The sequence below is a fragment of the Podarcis cretensis genome, assembly GCF_951804945.1.
Source record: "Podarcis cretensis genome assembly, chromosome: 9".
Lineage (NCBI taxonomy): Eukaryota > Metazoa > Chordata > Lepidosauria > Squamata > Lacertidae > Podarcis > Podarcis cretensis.
The window spans coordinates 48,755,417-48,775,722 of NC_137178.1; the positions used below are offsets into that span (position 1 = coordinate 48,755,417).

General features: G+C 42.7%; 1 protein-coding gene across 3 annotated transcripts in view; it reads right to left on the reverse strand.

Moving 5' to 3' along the window:
- The window catches only part of GLRA3 (glycine receptor alpha 3), an 80,429-nt gene that overhangs the window by 33,551 nt on the left and 26,572 nt on the right, over positions 1-20,306 (reverse strand). For all 3 annotated transcript variants that reach the window (XM_079991415.1, XM_079991413.1, XM_079991414.1), the window contains exons 2-3: positions 16,541-16,668; positions 7,815-7,882 (exon numbers count right to left, since the gene is read on the reverse strand). In XM_079991415.1, the coding sequence (XP_079847541.1) occupies positions 7,815-7,882; positions 16,541-16,668 (196 nt within the window). The remainder of the gene's footprint in view (positions 1-7,814; positions 7,883-16,540; positions 16,669-20,306) is intronic.

The window sequence follows — 20,306 nt, forward strand, 5'->3', positions numbered from 1 at the left end:
ACAGGGCGCACTGAAGCAGAGCGCCCCGCGCTTCGGGCAGACATTGGCCAGCCCCACAAGCTTGGGGGACAGTGGAGAGGTGCAGCGCCGCCATCCTGCTGTTCCTCGACCTGGTTTTGGGGGGGAAATAAAGGAATTTTCCCCTTTTATTCCCCCCCCAAAAAAAAACTAGGTGTGTCCTATGGGACGGAGCGTCCTATGGGACGAAAAATACAGTATATTTACATGTTATTTGTCTCAAAAGTTTTCATAAATGCATCTTCAGTTGATTTAAAACAAAACAGAACAAAACATGGGAGCAAGCTAAATGAAAGGCAGAAACTTGGGTAGTAAATACTTCAATATTTACTGTATGCAGGGGACGCGGGTGGCCCTGTGGTCTAAACCACTGAGCCTCTTGGGCTTGCCGATCAGAAGGTCAGCGGTTCGATTCCCTGCGACAGGGTGAGCTCCCATTGCTTGGTCCCAGCTCCTGCCAACATAGCAGTTTGAAAGCATGCCAGTGCAAGCAGATAAATAGGTACCACTACGGCAGGAAGGTAAACGGCATTTCCATGTGCTCTGGTTTCTGTCACGATGTTCTGTTGCACCCGAAGTGGTTTAGTCATGCTGGCCATATGATCTGGAAACCTGTCTGTGGACAAACACCGGTTCCCTCAGCCTGAAAGTAAGATGAGTGCCGCAACCCCATAGTCGCCTTTCACTGGACTTAACTGTCCAGGGGTCCTTTACCTTTACCTTTTATTTACTGTATGCAAAATATTGTACTTCAGTTTCCACATGAGAATAACTTTATATTGGTTTCTTCTTTCATTTACCTTGATAATCACTTCACACAAGAGTTAACACAGCAGATTCAATTTTGAGTGTGCAACAATTTCTGTTACCATCATGCAATTTATGTATATCTATACAGTTGCCCTTATTGTGTCAAATGCTTCCCTTGTTTAATTTGTGAACCTACTGGGACCAGTCTAAACATAATACGTGTTAAAAACAAAAAGTAGCCAGAGGGAAATAATTTTTTCCAATGTCTCCAGCTTTTAGCTGTCTCTCCAAGTGTGTAGGTTAATCTCAGCTTGATATATAGATGATTTTACCCTTAACTCCTATTAGAGTTAATGGCACTTAAACTCGCAAATCCCTCTCCATCAGCATAATGCACTCTTCTAGCCTATATTCCTTTTGCAGCTGACAGTTTATTTGCAGTCTTCTTTCAGAGCCAAAAGTCACAGAACTTTACAATAATGTGAAATCCGAAATAAACACAGAAGCAAAACAACCTGCCAACTTCTTAACCATCCATGGTAGTTGCACCATTAACAGCTGCTTGATATGCATCCCTCAGCAGGTGACAATGTTTATTTATCTACAAGGTGCAAAAAGATTTGCCTGTTGATGTCTGCCAAGCAAGTGGTGGCTGAAGGCTTCAAAAAAAATTCTCCGGCTATTGTAGATACAGTACAATACAACATTCTGTTAAATTTCTTCTCAGGACCAATGGACAACTGAAGCCTGAAACTTTCTATGAAAGTTTCCATGAAGCTTCTATGGGTAATCTAAAAGGTGGTGTTTCTAACATTTATAGAGGTATTTTATCTTGTTTAATGGTTTCCAACATGAGTTTAAAAGGAAGTATGGGAAGCTGATATCGGTTTGACAATAGATGATAAAACCTGGCAAACATTGTGGCAAAAGCCTCCAATTAGTGTTATGTTTGCTATCCATGATGAAAATAATGTTATGCTAATATTTTACCCCTGCTAAAATTGCTAGGAAAAATGCTGGTCTTTCAAATATATATTGGAGAGGGTGTCGGGGGTGGGGATTCTTCCACCCCTCTCTTTTTATTTTAAACTAATAAAAGTGTTATTTTTTAACAGAAAAAGTCAGGCCCCATTTTTTTCTCCATCAGTTAAAAACCCCATACATTATCATTTCCTTTATGATTATGGTGCTTCAGTTCCTAAACACTCAACAACAGTTGCCCCCTCAAACACTTAATTCAAAGCAGTCTTATTGACTTTCGTCTGCTCATTATGAATGATGTATGGTCTGCCACATTTTGCCTTTTGAACATACACAAGGCATGTAGCCACTTCTTTTTTACACCAGCAGCATGCAACCCGGTGCCCCCACATGATGCTGATCTACAGCCTCTATCATCTCTGACCATTGATCATAGCTGGGGTTGACAGGGGCTGGAATACAAACACATTACTGGGAGGGCATCACATTGTTCATTCATACTCTCTGTACCCTGGATTGTCAATGAAATGCAAAGCTACACACTTGCTTCTCATGAGCTTTCTGGAGGCTAGCTGGGCTAGCAGCTTTGGAGTTGGGACAGCTGAGGTTGTCACATCCAAACAATAATTATCATTTTTGCTGTTCAGGCAATCATCTGCTGTTGGCAATCATCTCCTTGTGTCTTTAAGTCTATTTTCTCAGTATGAAATGCAGGGAGTGAAAGTTCCACTTGTTGAATTTTTGTCACACAGCAAGGTACATGGAGTAGGGACGCGGGTGGCGCTGTGGGTAAAACCTCAGTGCCTAGGACTTGCCGATCGCATGGTCGGCGGTTTGAATTCCCACAGCGGGGTGCGCTCCCATCGTTTGGCCCCAGTGCCTGCCAACCTAGCAGTCCGAAAGCACCCCCGGGTGCAAGTAGATAAATAGGGACCGCTTACCAGCGGAAGGTAAACGGCATTCCGTGTGCTGCGTTGGCTCGCCAGATGCAGCTTGTCACGCTGGCCACGTGACCCGGAAGTGTCTGTGGACAGCGCTGGCTCCCAGCCTCTAGAGTGAGATGAGCGCACAACCCTAGAGTCTGGCAAGACTGGCCCGTACAGGCAGGGGTACCTTTACCTTTACCTTTACCTTAAGGTACATGGAACCTGCCAGAAGTGAGTTAGCATGCAAGCCTAATTTCCTAGGTCTTCTTCAAACTGTGAATAATGTGTTTCCAAGGCTGACTCTCTCTATGATTATGAGATTAACAGCCTCTTTGACCTGAGTTTTCTAAGAATAAGACAACTAGACAGCCTCACACAAAAGAGCAGATCTAGTGCCAGCTTCAGCATGCAAGTCAGATCAGTCACTTCCTGTTCCTGGTCCAGTCAATGTGCCTATTAGCAGCCAGCCTTGAAATGCCTGTGAGGAAAAGCTTGGCAGGACTAAGCAAGAGACATGGTTCCTTTACACAGATAATTGGCTCCATTAAAGTCGCTTGCTGTTCGATCCCTTTCCAAGTGTCAATGAAACAGTGGCACATTTACTAGTCTCTTAGGATCTGCTACTTATTTCAGAAGTGCTGCTGTATTCTGTTAAGCAGCTTAAGAACAACAAAGAACAATCTCTCTCATTTGGGGAGATCATCGCAGAACTACGGGAAGGGTCACTGGCAGGATCTAAAGAAAGACTTCCTGAAGAATGGGAGATTCCTGATGACAGGAAGCTGGCAAATACAGCGCTGACTTGCTGCCTCCTCTCCTTCTAACCCAATGTGACATGTAACAGCCATGAAAAATGCTGAAGGGCACTCTGCAAACAATATACAATGGTACCTCGGGTTACATACGCTTCAGGTTACATACACTTCAGGTTACAGACTCCGCTAACCCAGAAATAGTACCTCGGGTTAAGAACTTTGCTTTAGGATGAGAACAGAAATCGTGCTCCGGCGGCACGGCGGCAGTAGAAGGCCCCATTAGCTAAAGTGCTGCTTCAGGTTAAGAACAGTTAAGAACGGACCTCCGGAACGAATTAAGTACTTAACCCGAGGTACCCGAGGTATTGATAATGAGAAGAAGAGTCTACAATAAAATAGGCAAAAAATCATTACAGTTTCAAAACATACATCCCAGCAAGACGTACAAAGAACCATATAGCACAAACATTGTTACTGTATATATGTCTCTCTTGTATCGGTCTCTACAGCCACAGCAGGTGTTGCAGCCTTCCAACAGTATGACTTCACCCCAAAGGCACATTCCTCCATAGTATCCTGGGACAGATGGATGCCAGACCCAAGAATTCTCTAAGAAGCAGATGAGAGGCTTGCAGGTAAGATCCTGTTTGAAAGAACTTCCTAAGATGGTAACACCTTAAAAGCATTTTTTTTAACTTAAGGCCTTGATTGCAGTTTTCACAAATGGGTGGGGAGACTTCAGGAATGTTTAACTCTCCAAACTAACTTGATTCCAGGAGGGCAAACCCACTGCAGAGGTCTAAAATTATAGGCAGGTGATAATTTTGGGCTGCCTGGACATTCCTTGAAATCCTTTATGTGCAGTTTGGCCATTAGGCAAGCATGGTGATGTGGCAAGTGTGTTGTTACATAGAATGGTGCCCTTGCATTTGATTCCCCCCCTTCTTTTTTGTACAGTGTTCTGAACTGCCTAGTTCATGGGTAGGAAAATTGTGTTCCTACAGGGGGTGTTAGACCTGCAACTCCCATTGTCCCTGATCTCTGGCCATGCTGGCTGGGGCTGATGGGACCTGGAGTCCAAAAATGTCACCCAACGGCTATAGGCTAGCCACCTTCTGCTCTCATTCATTAGTACTCCTTGCTGGTGACAGGCAAACAGTGCTATCAGGCTACAATTCAGGATGCCTCTGTAAACCCTCCCCACAAGCAAGGGGGAGGAATGCAGCTGTGACTACCAGCTCTTGCATTTTTATTCCAAGTTTGATGGAAAGGAGAGACCAGCTGAAGAAGCAAAGCAGTCCCATCCTCTCTTGGAGTATATAAAGGTATAAACTATTAGTACCATATGCAGGCGGGGGGTGGGTGGGTGGTAACTTAATAAAGCTCAGCCTACTTGGATACTGTCACCATCCTAAAATTTAATTTTAAGAATTTATTTTGCATGTAGATTTCCTCTTCTTCATTTGCTCCATTACTATGTTTTCTACATTAGCTTCTAGCATTCTTTGATAAATGGGGCACAACTGAGCATGAGTTGATCTATGCTTAGAAACTATAACTGACCAAGCACATTTCTGTTGTGTTTAGGAAGTTCCCTTCACGCTCAGCTTCCCTTTTTCACTTAATGTAACAGAATCAAGCATGACCCATTTGGGAAGGGCCAATTCTTGGTGGTAGAGCATCTTCTTTAAATGCAGATCACCCATCCAATCCACAGCATTTCTAGGTAGGACTAGGAGAAAGCTCTGTCTGAAACCCTGGAGAGCTACTACTGTTCACTGTGGATGATGCTAAACTAGATGGACCAATGGTCTGAATCTTCATAAGGCAGTTTCCTATGTTTCCTTTACAGTTTAAAGAGTTATAGACAGGGTATAATGCAAAAGAGGATAAAGCTCCTGCGTCATTATTAGTTGTAGAGAAGAGGGAATTTCATCAGATGTAGCTTGCATGACACTCTCGTTGAAGATCTCTAACTTTTTAAAAGCAACCATCACACACACACATACACACCTTGTTTTGAATTTACTCAGCTGTTGGTTGTTTTGTTATGACCAAGCCAGGGAAATAACAGATTTTGGTCTACATATATTAGAGTAAACTACATTAAAATAAAATGGACTTTAAAAGTATTTATTCGATTCCTGTGAAATATCATGAATGCACATTTGAGAAGGTATGCATGTTAAATAACATAGATAGTTCAGAATATAGAACATACACTTAATATTTTTGTCTGCTGTGCACTTAGAACATAGTAAAATGTAGGGGAAATGTTGCACGCCTAAATTCTAAGCTTTCTTCAGAAAACTTCTCCTTCATCCAAAATAGTAAGTGAAAAGTAATAGTGTCATGTATAAAATAAAACAATATCTGAAAGGTGACCAATTGTTCAAGAAAACAGCATCAAAATATTCCCTAGCTATATTGAAGTATCAGAAGTTAACCTGTAACTAAGGTACATAACATCCCTACTTTAATTTTAAAGAGCTTTTCTTGTTCGGTACAGTGAAGTTAAAGAATATAGATGCTAAACCAAGAGAGGTTACAAATAGAGCCAAGTGTGTTTTAAACATGCTCATATTCTCAAAATGATGGCTTTGATTCTGACAGAATTTGACAATTGCTGACCGCAAGAAAGTCCTCCTTTGCGCTGCATCAATGCATAATTTAGAAGTGAACTATTACAGAGCCCTGGCATTCCTCTACATTCAGAGCAGCAGTTTACTAGGGAGTTCTGAAAATGATGTACTATGAGCAGTGAATTTTTTTTTTAAACTATGCAATAATTTATAATTGACTGCAGCCAAGGCCCTAGAGATGAATATGTATTGCATGTACCCAACTAACTGCAGCTTTCATTTTAGATGAGTGAGTTTCTGACTCTTATCATGGAATGAAAATATCTCAATGTGTGTGAGGAGGGTCTGCCAAAGACTGAGAAACTATGGAGTCTGTATGATCAGGATACAACACTTCTGTATATATCTGTGCATCTTCCTCTCTTCCCTAGGACCTTCCCGACTTTGTCCACAATATAGTTCCACTCAGTTGCTCCAGTCCAGTGGTACCTTGTTTTGATAGGATTCTTATGCAACGACTTATCCATTCACTTCAATGTAAAGAGCAGCTTTGCACATGTAGATCTTTCATTTCCATTCAAATAAGTGTGAATGTTCTCATATTGTTTCATAATGTGCAAATATGATAAATTAGGCTTGAAAGATGAAATGCATTGAATTTCTCCTTCACATTCACCCTTCTTTGAATTTTGCAATGCAGTTCTCCAATTTTTTTTTATAAAAATGTACATAAAAACAAATACAATAGTGGAAGTAACACAAAAAATGCATTATATTAGCAGAAATTGGTTGCAAAAATGTATGTGTTAGTCAAAACTACATACAAAATGTGTTTATTAGGAGAAATCCACTCTGAATTTTCATGAGGATTTGGTTTTTTGTTTTGTAAATTGCTGCAGAAACACTGAGAACTGAATTTAAGATTAGCAAAATGAGACAACTGAAATTGGCAGATCCTTCCATCCCTAGCAGTAAGGTGAAGGAAAATTAAATACAGTGGTACCTCGCAAGATGAAATTAATTCGTTCTGTGAGTTTTTTCGTCTTGCGATTTTTTCGTCTTGCGAAGCACGGATTTTGGAAAAGCTTCAAAAATCACCAAAGTCTTCAAAAACCTCAAAAAAGGCTACCACACCGCGTGCTATGAGTTGCTCCTCGAAGTCAAGTCGCAACTGCACCCCCTGAATGCACGGTTTTAAGAAAAAGGAAACAAACTTGCAAGACAAAGGAAACAAACTTGCAAGACGTTTTCATCTTGCGAAGCAAGCCCATAGGGTAGAGAGTAGAGGGATGAAAAGACCACCAGGTCACATAATAGCAGAAAAGAAGTAAAAGATCATGCATTTAAAATAAAGAAACCCAGATAGGTTTGTTTCCTTCAAAGGCATTCAACAGCCAAGTCAATCCTTAGCATTTAGAAGTTAGATTTTAATACAAAGTTCTGGAATTCTAATACAAATTTTCTTGAATGTATGACATGAGGAATAATCCTTCATACTTGGCAAAGGACATGAAGCTGCCCTTTTCAGTGAAAGGAATGGAGATGGTTATGCAGGAACCCTGCAAGTACATGGAAGCATATGCCCTGCTCAGCACTCAAGGGTTTAACCACAAATGAGTGTGTTTCATTTTAGAAGGCTCCACCTGCCATCTAAAGATCACTGATCAGGATTTCATGCAAGTAAATCCAAAGATAAGTGCTAGTAAGATCTGTAAGACTTACTTCCAGGTTAGTGTGCACGTGATTGCAGTCTAAATCTAAATAATTTGAAATGTAATTGTTTGTGATAAAGAACATCTTACCATGGTTGTTTCTGCAATGGATCCAAAACTGTTTATGAAGATGTTGCATGTCACATTTACTGGAGGCCCTGTAAATGAAATCAAAACATGCAGAAATTACTGCCCACACCAAACAAACAAGCCAAAACCTGTGGCTGCTAAACCAGGGATGGCAAACTTTTTTTTAGCTCAAGGTCCACATTCTCTTCTGGACAACCTTTTGGGGGACCACATGCCATGGCAAAAGGAGACGGAGCAATGAAGGTGAGGCTTATCTTTGCACATACGCTAGTTTCTACCCACCCACCCACTCTGCCCTCCATCCAAGCAAGAAAGAGACATTGTCAGGAGAAGGCATAGCAGGGGGGCAGGGTGGGGTGAGGATCATTACTTGAGAGAATGTGTGGCCTCTGAGGGCCAGGCTTTGCCCTCCAATTTGGCCCCATGCATGAGCTTCCCTATGCATGAGCTAAGAGAAAAGGAGGTAGTACTGCAGCCCTAAGACCACCTTTCATATATCCTTTTCTTTGAGTACCTTTCCATTTCTATGTGCATTTTAAAGAATTTCCCCTTAAAACTCCATAGAGAAATGGCATAGGATGGGCTTACTTTCATTCCCTTGCAGAACTGGAGTGGAGATTTTTCCACAACATCTTTTTTCTGTAATCCACAATAGGCTGCCACCCAGAGACCATGAAAGCCTATGCAAAGTTCATCTGAGGGCCAGATGTTTGGAGAAAAGGCATGTGGGTGAGTAGATGCAGAAAGTCCCAGGTTCGGTCACTGGTATCTCCAAGAAGCTGAAAAGGCTCCTGAATGGAGCTCAAGGACAGCCACTGTCAGTATGGGCAAGAATGAACTAGTTGAGCCAACAGTCTGACTCAACAGCAGGACTGGGACCATGTTGTGCTGACAAAATCACAGAATTGTAGATTTGGAAGGAGTCCAAAGGGTCATGTTGTGCAACGCAGAGATCACATAGAGGTTTAACTCTATTCCTGTGCACTAGAGTTTCCCCAAATACACTCATGTAGCAGATACTATGGGACGCAGGTGGCGCTGTGGGTTAAAGCCTCAGCGCCTAGGGCTTGCCGATCGAAAGGTCGGCGGTTCGAATCCCTGCGGCGGGGTGCGCTCCTGCTGCTCGGTCCCAGCGCCTGCCAACCTAGCAGTTCGAAAGCACCTCCGGGTGCAAGTAGATAAATAGGGACCGCTTACCAGCGGGAAGGTAAACGGCGTTTCCGTGTGCGGCTCTGGCTCTGGCCAGAGCAGCGATGTCACGCTGGCCACGTGACCCGGAAGTGTCTCCGGACAGCGCTGGCCCCTGGCCTCTTGAGTGAGATGGGCGCACAACCCCAGAGTCTGTCAAGACTGGCCCGTACGGGCAGGGGTACCTTTACCTTTACCTAGCAGATACTAGCAATCAAACTTTCCCTCCCAGAATTCATATCAGCTTTGGGAAATTTTTGGGCAGGACAGGCGGAGAGTAGAATTAATGTGGCTCCCAAAATCCTTGGCTCTGCTTACATGCATGGTGGTGTCATAATCTTTGTCCTTTTGGTTTTCAAGCATCTCATTCCGCTGCCCCCCCCCCCAATTTGTGAGTGGGAAGAAGAAAAGGCTGTTGCCAGAAGGAAGGTGATTAAATGCTCCAATGCACGCATGGAATACCATTATTCCAACACCTATTGCACAATTGCGCAAATTTAATTTAAACTGGATGCTAAAATCGTTTACCTTTGGAGGAGAAAAAGCAATCCAGCTGGTGCTACCAGTTGGTAGCTGATCAGCGCGATCAGCTAAGTGCCTGCTATGAGACCTATAATAATGGGCAGTATGCTTGTCACTTTCAGTGGAACAATGTACACTGCAGCCTTTCGGTGCAATGACTGAAAGTGACACTGTTTCAACAGATCTATTCCTTTAAGTTAAATCAAATCACATTTTACCGCCCTGACAAGTTAGACAGGGTTGTCAAGTAGAAGAAAAGGGACACACTCCCTCAGGTATCTGTCAAAGGCAGTCTAGACATGTTTCCTGCCTCAACATCCAACATTTGCAGAGGTCCAAAAAAACACACAAAACCCGCACACCCCATTCTGAACACTGCTTGTGTAGCCCTTTGTTTCACATGCATTTGAATGTATATCACTGGATTTTTCTATTCTTTGCTGGGAGATCCAGTAGTGAGGAAGGGGAACCTGTGGACCTCCAGGCGTTGTCAGACTCTGGTGCCCACAGAGGTGTGCCTAGCAACTTTACTGCGTTCCTTTTGCCATGTGCTGAAGATGCACCTCTTTACCGCAGCCTTTGACAGCTAAGGTATTTGCTGAATTTGTACTCTTTTGTTCCATTGGGATTGGTTTGATAGTTGTAATGGTTTTAGTTGTTTCTGCCCTTGTGCACTCCGTTGTTCTATCCTGCTCTGGGACCTTGCGGCAAAGTGTCAGCATGAAATCTTCTAACTAAATAAATAAATGAGACCCAGCCAGCATGGTCAATGGCCAACGGATAACTGGGCACTGGATCACTAGAGATTTTTCATCCCTGAACTAGAAGAACCGTATGTAAATTGCTTTGAGTCCAGTGATTTTTTTCTGGGGATACTCAAGTCTACGCAGTACTGGCACCTTCTCCCCCTCCCCCAATGTTAAAAGTGTGTCATTTACTGTAACAACTTCATGGTGAGTACCAGCACCATTTTTTCTTTTACAAAAGCACTGTTTGAGCCATTTCTGTTAGTAAAGTGATTAATTATCATTACTAATAATAAACACCCGTGGTTCTGCTCACAGACATGCCCTTCCTTCATGTGGGTACTGCGAGGATGAAATGCCCCTCAAACTCAACACTCAGGAGTGCATTCACACTGCACTGCTGAAGAGATGGAGCAATTCAGAATTGTTGCATAAAGGGATAAAATTTCGGAATAATAATCATTCAAACAGTTCTTGTTATGTCTGAAATGCAGCTTTTGTATGGCTGATGTAAGAAATAATGGATTATTCTTCTGACAGGAAAAGTGCTTTTTGCAGAAGTAATGATCTCCTTTTTAAAAAAATTATTCTTATTAAATATTTTCTTGGTTTACAAAAGTACATGCCCTGTCTCTTTTTTCAGGTTGTGCAGTCATTCTTACAAATCAGTTACATTTGTTGTGAGACATTAGTGTTGAGTACAGTATAAGGTTGGGGAAGAAGAGGGGGGAAGAGGAGGGGTGGGGTGGTGAGGCTTATATTATTTTGTATAGTGTACGTATGTGATCTCCTTTTTTAAAAAAATAAAATAAGGTGTCTTTTGAGACTCAGTAGTACTTGCTTATTGACACTGTAGTTGCTGTAGCCTCCTCACTTATATATATATGGTAACAGGCCAGTTTTGTTGTACTTTCCCTCTTTTCTTCTAACATACTGGGTGCACTTGTGGGGCTAAAGGTGAAATTCAGAAATGGGAAATATAATAAACTGTCATGTGAATGCAGCCAATGTTTCTCTCTCTCTCTCTCTCTCTCTCTCTCTCTCTCTCTCTCTCTCTCCTGCTCTGCAACATATCTAAGTTTCTGTCTGTTATTCAGGGAATAAATGTTTGGATGGTTTAACTTGAATTTTAATCACGAGGGGCAACTTGTATTAGTCTACTGAATGTTAACCTAGAATGTTTGAATTCCTCTCCCACCATCAACTACCAAGTGGACTTGGATATCCCAGACTTAGATACACATCTGTAAAATGGGAATAATTATATATTATCCAAAGTAGTTATAACAAAAGGAGGATATTAGTGCATTTTATTAATTTCCATTCTTATCTAATTCCAGGAAAATTAAACTAAACCTAAGAGCTTCCGTCTTTCAGTCCCAGCTCCTGCCCACCTAGCAGTTCGAAAGCACCCCTAAGTGAAAATAAAGACCGTATTTTTTGCACCATAACACTCACTTTTTTCCTCCTAAAAAGTAAGGGGAAATGTCTGTGCGTGTTATGGAGGGAATGCCCACGGGTGGAATGCCTACGGATTTTCCTCCTCTAAAAACTACGTGCGTGTTATGGTCGGGTGCGTGTTATAGAGCGAAAAATACGGTAAATAGGTACCGCTTTTTAGCGGGAAGGTAAATGGCGTTTCCGTGTGCTGCTCTGGTGCTGGCTCGCCAGAGCAGCTTCGTCACGCTGGCCACGTGACCTGGAAGTGTCTCTGGACAGCACTGGCCCCTGGCCTCTTAAGTGAGATGGGCGCACAACCCTAGAGTCGGACACGACTGGCCCATACGGGCAGGGGTACCTTTACCTTTACCTTTTAAGGTCCTTCTTGGATAACACAATAATTAACATGCAAGGTAGAAAAAAACCATTAAAAACCACTATGAAGAACCATAGGGTTGTGCCTGAATGAATAAAGCAATTGAATCACTGGAAGATTACAATGATGCTTTGCCACCATTTTGCTACAGGCTAAAAAACAAAAGTTTTTTGATTTATTTATAATGAGCTAGACTGTCATAAGGGATAAGCGGTTGTGTCACTGCTAATGCTTTCCTGCACAGAAGCCAGTAGTAAGAAAACAATGTTCTTGACAATCAATAATTGAAATAATAATTTGCCTGCCGGAAAGTGCTTGAACCATCCTAGAAAGAACCTACATACCCCCTCTCTAAGGTATGCAGTCCATACACGGCAAAGCTTTTTCAGATGTAAAGCTGATCGAATGGTGTCTATCAAGCACCAATTATACTCTACAATAGAGTTTGCTTTTTAAATGATTTTGCATTAGGCTATGGTTTACCATGACCACTTGAATGTGAGAGGTCCCAGAGAACAATTTGCACCTCCAATGCCCCTCTGTGGTTTTTTTTTTAGCTAACTGAAGTGTGGCAGAGTTTGTAGAAGATTTAGGACGGATAAAAGAAACCTCTACTTCATGCAGTGCACAGTCAAACTATGCAACTTGGTCTCCAGGAGGCAGTGATGGCCACTGATTTAGATGGTTTTGAAAGAGGATTAGACAAATTCATGGAGGAGAGAGATAGCTACCAATGGCTACAAGCCATGATGGCTATGCACCACCTCCACAGTTGGAGGCAGCAATGCTTCTGAATACCAGTTGCTGGAAACCACAGGAGGGCAGAGTGCTCCTGTGCTCCTGTTCTGCCCTCCTGGTTTCCCACCTTGTTGGCTGCTGTGAGGACAATATGCTGGACCAGATGGGCCATTGACTGTTCTTAGCTCATTATGAGTCTTTCAAACCAGTAATCACAGCTAAGGTCTCTCCACCTTAACCATGACCTATAGCCAAGGTTTGTTCCCATGCTTACAGTTTGTAAGCATACAGTTTGTAAGGAGGAGAGACCTTAACTGCAACCCCAAGTTCAGATTACATCCCATTCCAAACTTTGGCATAGTTGATGCACCATACTGAGCTAAAAAGCCCAGGGAGGAGAAGGAATGTGCAATTCTGCCCATTTCGGTTTCTATCGGGCCTCATCCACGCTCTTTCCCCCCCTGTGCCTAGAAAGCACAGATCTGAGCAGTTTTCTGCTAGTCCTGTGCTTTTCTAGGCATGGTTCCAAGTGGTTTTGCCTTTACCCCACCACTTTCCCCCAGAAAACCCACTCTTTAGCCCTAAGTCAGAACCAACAGCTATCCATGGAAAAGCCAATTGCTGTTTGTTCCAATTTAGCACTAAACTGCTGGTTTTCCCACAGGGAAAGCAGTGGGGCACACAGGGATATGGATAAGCCCTTAGTTTCTCATTTCCCCCACATATGTTGTTTTCCACATTTCCACATCAGTTTGCAGATTTTTTGAAAAAAACAAACCCCTTCATGATAATTCAGCCTTTTAGTGTGATTTTCTCCTAATATACACATTTTTGTATGCAGTTTTCCTTATATACACTTTTTTCAATGCAGTTTCTCCTAAAAAAGAATGCATTTTTGTATCATGTTTTCATTAATATCTGCATTTTTATGCACCCTTTAGACCAGTATATGCATTCTTATACATGCTACTTGTCTGGAAAACAGCACTGTTTAATTGGGAACAGTGTGAAGTTCAAGGGGTGTTGTGCCTTGTTTAAAAAAGTGTGAATTAGGTAGGTTCACATTTAAATTATAACTGAGTTGAAATTCTTCCTGTTCCTGGCAAGAAGCAATGTGGCTGCCTCAGGAGCCAGGACATTTGAGCATTCATGCTAAGTCATTGGTTGGCTTTAGGTGCAGAGTCCAAAATAATGCGAAATTCTATTTGGCAATATTTTCTCCCACAGTATAGAAACACACACAAACCAAAAACTCAGCAAAGAGGATGCTTATCTGAACAATAAGTCTGAACCTCTCCTTGCAGGTATTCCTGCAACTGACATCTTTAAATGGCATCTCAAGATGTCCCTGTTTATCTTTGCTTTTGGAACATGAATTGTATTGTTTCTGGGCTATGATTTTACAGATAATACTTAGTGCTTTAGTATTTTAATTGCAATCTTGCGATTTTATTGATATTTTTATAGCATGATTGTTTCAGTTTTATGTTTCTATTAAGCCACTCTGCGGCAGGACAGGACTTAAAAACATTAAAACTAACTACCACATAATAGTTCAGATTTATTTTTTTTGCAAAGTACGCTTTTAAGAAAGAGAAAAATGCCAAATTAGACTTGTGTCCCTTCTGTATTCCAGCAATTACAAAATAAGGCTTTTGATATTTGGAATACATGTTGCAGAATAATTCACTACTGGCTCAACATCTGCCCTATTCCACAGTTGGCATGACCTCCTGGCGTCTATAATAAGCTCCACTATCCAATCTCCAAATGACCCTCCATGCCTTCAGCTTTCTACTAATGCTTTCCCCTGGAGATCTTTAAAAGATTCCAATAAAAAGTGGAAAGACATTGGATTGCCTCCTATTATTTGCCTGAAGTCATCTTCTGTGCAGTGTAGCTAAGGTAGATTGAACTTGAAGTTTATGTGCTAATGGGAATAACTATGGTAAGTAAACGAGAACAGCTTCGGCTGCAAAGCAGTGGCAGTGGGGGAGAGAGAGTAATTAGGAAGATGATACCGCCACAACATCAGGAAAGTAATATTAGAAGTGCATATCTTATGTAACTGTGCAAGTTCACTTATATAGCAACCTTCTTTTTTCTCTCACCAAGCAAAAAACCCAAGCACACAAGGCTCAGCACATATGGAACAGCTGCCCATGGAGGCAGAATTAAATGGTTCCCTATGGCTAGGAAACTGTTTGTGTGAAGTGGTTCACTGAGTTGCTTTGCAGATGAAGGAATTCAGGCTGCTCCTCTGCACATGTTTGGGTTTAAGGTTTTGAGGACACTGAGAACACTGATAGCTTACTATGTGGTCCAAGTCACCATGGGGAATGATTTAAATAAACCTCCCTATGGAAACCATTTTATGTGAAAGAGAATATCTAGAAAGGGGGGAGCACCGTATGCAAGCAAATGGGATAAAATGGTCTAGCAGCCTACATTCCCACATTATTCTGAGTTTAAACTCTGCCACTGAAGGCTCTCTCCTGCATTTTGAATCCAGGCACCCAGCCAATCCATACACATGGGTCAAAGGGTTTCATATTTTCCTCCCACATATGATTGCATGATGCCGTCCTCCACAGGGATGGTATGCACACGGATACTGGACACGAATAATGGAATCGTGGGCAGGACAAACTGGGTGTGCCTTTCCCAATTAGGTGATTATTGTGTTTGAAAGACCCACACAATTGACTTATTCATACACATCACTATTGAACCCAATACAAGGGCAGAGCCAGGATCAGCTATGGCTGAGCCATCTGAAACCCATGTGGTCTTCTCCCTCCTTTAGGAATGGTGGGCATTGCTCTCTATTCTTACCCTGACCCAGTGTTTTAGTTTTAGTTTGCCCACAACACCTGTGGGGCCCTGACAGCATTGCAGCATCTAAGTTTTAGTTCTGACCAAATCTCTAGCACCTGATGGCTTGAAACAAACAGAAAAAATGAATAATGTAAGTTCTCAGCACTGCCCATAACAGTCCATCTTTTCAAGGGAGCATAGCAGAGTACCACTGGCCTAAGGAATCTCATATCTGTCTATTTTTTAATATTATTTCCAGCCAGTTCTAGAAATACTTGCACCTTTGTATATTTACATAAATGTCATGCAATTTCTGTGGTTGCTTTTAAACTATGTGGGCATGTGGATGTTTAACTGCAATAGGGTGCATTTTTTCACCCCATGCCTACTGATAACTAACTGTTTTATCACTGTGCTACCTCTTATAGCTACCCGCTTGTGTGATGTTTTGGGGACTTTCTGCTGGATAGCAGGGAGGACTAGCTGGGGCAAAGTCAGAAGGTTGGCAAACTAGTTCTGCTTTCTTCCCATTTTGTGTGACAAGACTGTCACATCCAGTTTGACACTTCATAACAGGCACATTACAGAACTGTTTGGCACTGAATAGCTGCAGTATCCTTTAATGTTTCTAACATAACCTTAACTACATTTTGTAATTTATATTCCGTCATCCAAAAATGTTGCAGGAATTCTCCATTCCAACTGAAATTTAGCACTGTAACGTCTCTAGAAGTTTGAACCAGCAGAAGAACATATAGTTGTTGTTTTAAAAAAGAAAAGATTGCTGAAGTGTCAATGATTGAAACTGTATTATCAATTATAAGCCAAACATTTTTCTTGCTTCTAAAACAATTCAAGCAACATTGTAACCCAAATGGACACCTGGGAGATGACATTACCTTTGAAGTTCGGTCTTATTCTTGCATCGTAGCCAGACATCCTACCCATTAATTTATCCAGGAAATCTGATGGAGACATTGGCACGCTGCGTGATCTTGCACTGTCTGTTTCCTTCGTGGCCACCAAACTAAAAGCAAGCAAAATCCACACTTTTAATCAGCTTAAGCATCCAACATTTTTGAGATTCAAAAATGATGTCTTTGTAAGAATGAGCTTAAATGATAATTGTTGAAAACTAAATTGGGAATTTCATTGGTACTACTTTCCATATTTTCCCCTTACCCTAAATTAACCAAACATATTTTCACAGAATAACACCAAATGAGAAAATGAATATACAGTATTTTGAAGGTTGCCATCCTAAGCAAATATCAGTGGAAACCAAAGTTGTGGCTTAGTGGAAAAAAGTTGTACCAAAGCTCTTTTAATAAATTTCATCTGGGATGCCCAAGAAGTGAATGACTCCCATTGTGAAATATATTTCCATGGGAAATAAACCCTATTCAGGAGTTCAACTCATGAGTAAGTGGCCCAAATGCTACAACGGAGGTTCTTACATGCAAGTAAGGAGGAAAGCTTTATTTATGGCTTACAATGACACAGGTCAGGCTATGGGTACAGATTGCCAAAAGCACAGCTAGAGAATTTAAGATCAGCATCAGGGATCTAAAACTAGATGAAGGCTGAAAAGATGTCCCAACTAATGGTCACACCTCCCTGTCAGATTTTGAGTTCAGCTGTGGCGTGCTCTCCCTGTGAGACTGACACACTTGGAGGCACAAGCTTCTATGAAGAGCATGTATCTGTTACCAACAGCAGAGGCAGCCCTGAGTTTTCAGTGATGGGATGGAGGTCACTCCCATTAGCTGAGGTACCACTCCAGCTGCCCAGACTCCCCTCCTGGCAGGTTAAAACCCTCATCCATTGCTAGGGAATCTTGCTGCTCCATGGCTAGAGCAGGATAGGCAGCTAATGGGACTGCCTACATTTCCCCCAACATCTAAATGCACAGGAGGCCACATCCTCCCTCTCAGCCTGCTCCCCACCTGTGGTGCCTTCCATGCTCTGCTCCTCATCTTCCTCATCGAACACCAACAGCTGCTCCACTTGGACTCACGATAGTAGAACATGGGAGTAGAAGTGAATACCTTAAGCTTTGGCCCCTCCTTCACCTGCTACAAACTGTGGCCTTTTCCTATTCATGGGGGCTTCCTGCACCACATATAATCCTGATTTCCCAGAGCTCCTCTTTGTGTGGGGAACCTACACAGTTAGGGCAGCATTCCCCAACCCACAGCAAATGGTCACCCTCCAACTTACTGAGGGAAACAGCAGGGGTAAGAGACAGCACATTCTGTTTGCCACCATAGCTTACTGGATGTCCACAGGAAGACCACAAGCTGAATTTGAGGGTAACCACCCTCTCTCTCTGCTGTTCTCCAGTGGTTAGTGTTCAGAGAACTGCCTCTGTTGATTCTGGAAGTAGCATACAGTGGTACTTCTGGTTACGAACTTAATTCATTCCGGATGTCCGTTCTTAACCTGTAACTGTTCTTAACCTGAGGTACCACTTTAGCTAATGGGGCCTCCTGCTGCCACCACGCCACTGCCACACCATTTCTGTACTCATCCTGAGGTAAAGTTCTTAACCTGAGGTACTACTTCTGGGTTAGCGGAGTCTGTAACCCAAAGTGTTTGTAACCCGAGGTGTTTGAAACCCAAGGCACTGTTGGTTTCTGCTCTCTTCACTGTGCAGCGAAGTGCTTGTCACGAGGCAATGTTTACATTCCACACTCAGAGTTGCTGTTGGAGTTTCTCACGGGAAAGGAGACTGGATGTGACGTACACTGGTTTCCTGTTTTTCACAGTTCTCTCTGTGCTTCAGAGGGAAAGGATGCCTCTCTGCTCCTTGCAGAAGCAAGATGCTTGTTTGTAAGCTCTTAGCATTGAAGTGTAAATAAAGTAAAATAATGTAGAGTATGTGGCACGTACTGCTCATCATTCCGCTGTGCTCGGGACTCTGCAAAATCAACATTCCTGGTTCCGGGCCCAGAAAAACGCAATCAATCTGACGGATGGACTTCGGAGTGCCGGCAAAGAATGCAAAGGAATGCAGAGGGACGGATCGGACGATATCTCTGTGCGTCAGGATGATTGATGAGAGGTATGTTGCTCATGCTCCGGGCAGCCTGCCAGCTTCTAGTTAATGGCTTTATGGCTGGACTTTGAACTTTTAGAGCTGTTTGCCGGGCACAGGCAAAGGCTCAAAGGCACAAGCTTAAAGGCTTGGGGAGGCTGGAAACTGAAAGCGTTTTTGAACTTGCTTTTGGAATGAGGTTTGAAGCAGCAGTGACGCAGCTGATTTAACGCAGCAGAGATGGCTAATGCAAAGCTAGCTGATGCTTTTGGGATTCCTAAGCTCAATAAGAAAAATTACACAGACTGGGTTCTCTATGCTGAGGCTGTTCTGCGGAAAGAGGGTCTTTTTGAGGTGATTACAGAAAACCCCCCAGCTCCATTGACAGATGCATGGAAAGCTAAAGATTCCAAAGCAAGGGGAACTCTTACATTGATAGTATCCCCAGAAGAGCTCTGTCTGTTGCGTGGTAAGACCTCAGCCAGAGAAATTTGGGACGCTTTGAGAGAGGCTCACTTGAGGACAGAAGCTGGATCCACTATGTTTTACTTTACCAAGCTGCATAATATGGCTCTTGCTGAAGGTGGAGATGTGCGTACACATCTGATGGAGATGCAGAATCTGAGACATGAGCTGCAACAGAGAGGACTCGCTTTTCCAGAGGCTGTGTATTCCTTCATGATACTACATTCTTTGGGTTCAAGTTGGGAGTCTGTTGGCACTCAGATTGCTGTACAGCCAACTGCTCAGCTGACAGTGGACTATGTTACTGCCGTGATTCAGAATGAAGCAGATCGCCGGGGTGCTAGCTGCATGGGTAAGGGGGAGTCTTCACAGACGTCATCCCAGAGTGCAGTGGAACCACCAGATGGCGCCAAAGCTTTGAAGGCAGTGAAATGCTACTCGTGTGGACGTCTAGGCCATATGAAGAGGGAATGCAAATATCCCAGGGCCAAGACAGAGCAGCGCAGCGGAAGCTCATCGCGTGGAAGAGGCCAGAGCAAAGGCAAAGGTCCGGTGTCCAGGACAACGCAGCACAAGGCAATGGTCTCACGCTTCACTCCAGAGGTTGCAGAGGTCCAGAAGACGTCTAGATCTTTCTTCGTTGTTGATTCGGCTGCAACGCACCACATGTGCAACGATAAGCGACTGTTTGTGTCTTTTACATCGCAGGAAGGTGCAATTCACCAGGCGAATGACCACACAATCCCCAGTAAAGGCTACGGAACTGTTGTTCTTCACAGTTTGGACTTATCGATAAAAGATGTGCTTTACGTACCAGATGCCAAACATAATCTGCTCAGCGTTGGACAGCTGAATGAGCGGAAAATTGACGTTTCCTTTAAGAACAGAAAGTGCATCATCACAAAGAAAAATGATTATGTATTGCATGCTGAATATGTTGATCGTTTGTTTGTTTTATATTTTGATGATGTTGTGCAGGATGAAACTTGTTGCATTGCAGGTTCTAACAAAAGTTTGCATGCAGAATGTATTCATGATTTTCCCCGGAAATTTGGTCATTTCCATTTTGAGGCAGTATCTAAAATGCCTGCCTTGGTTGAAGGTATGACTATTAAACCCTGCAGGTACCACATGAAGTGCAAGGCATGCGCAGCAAACAAGGT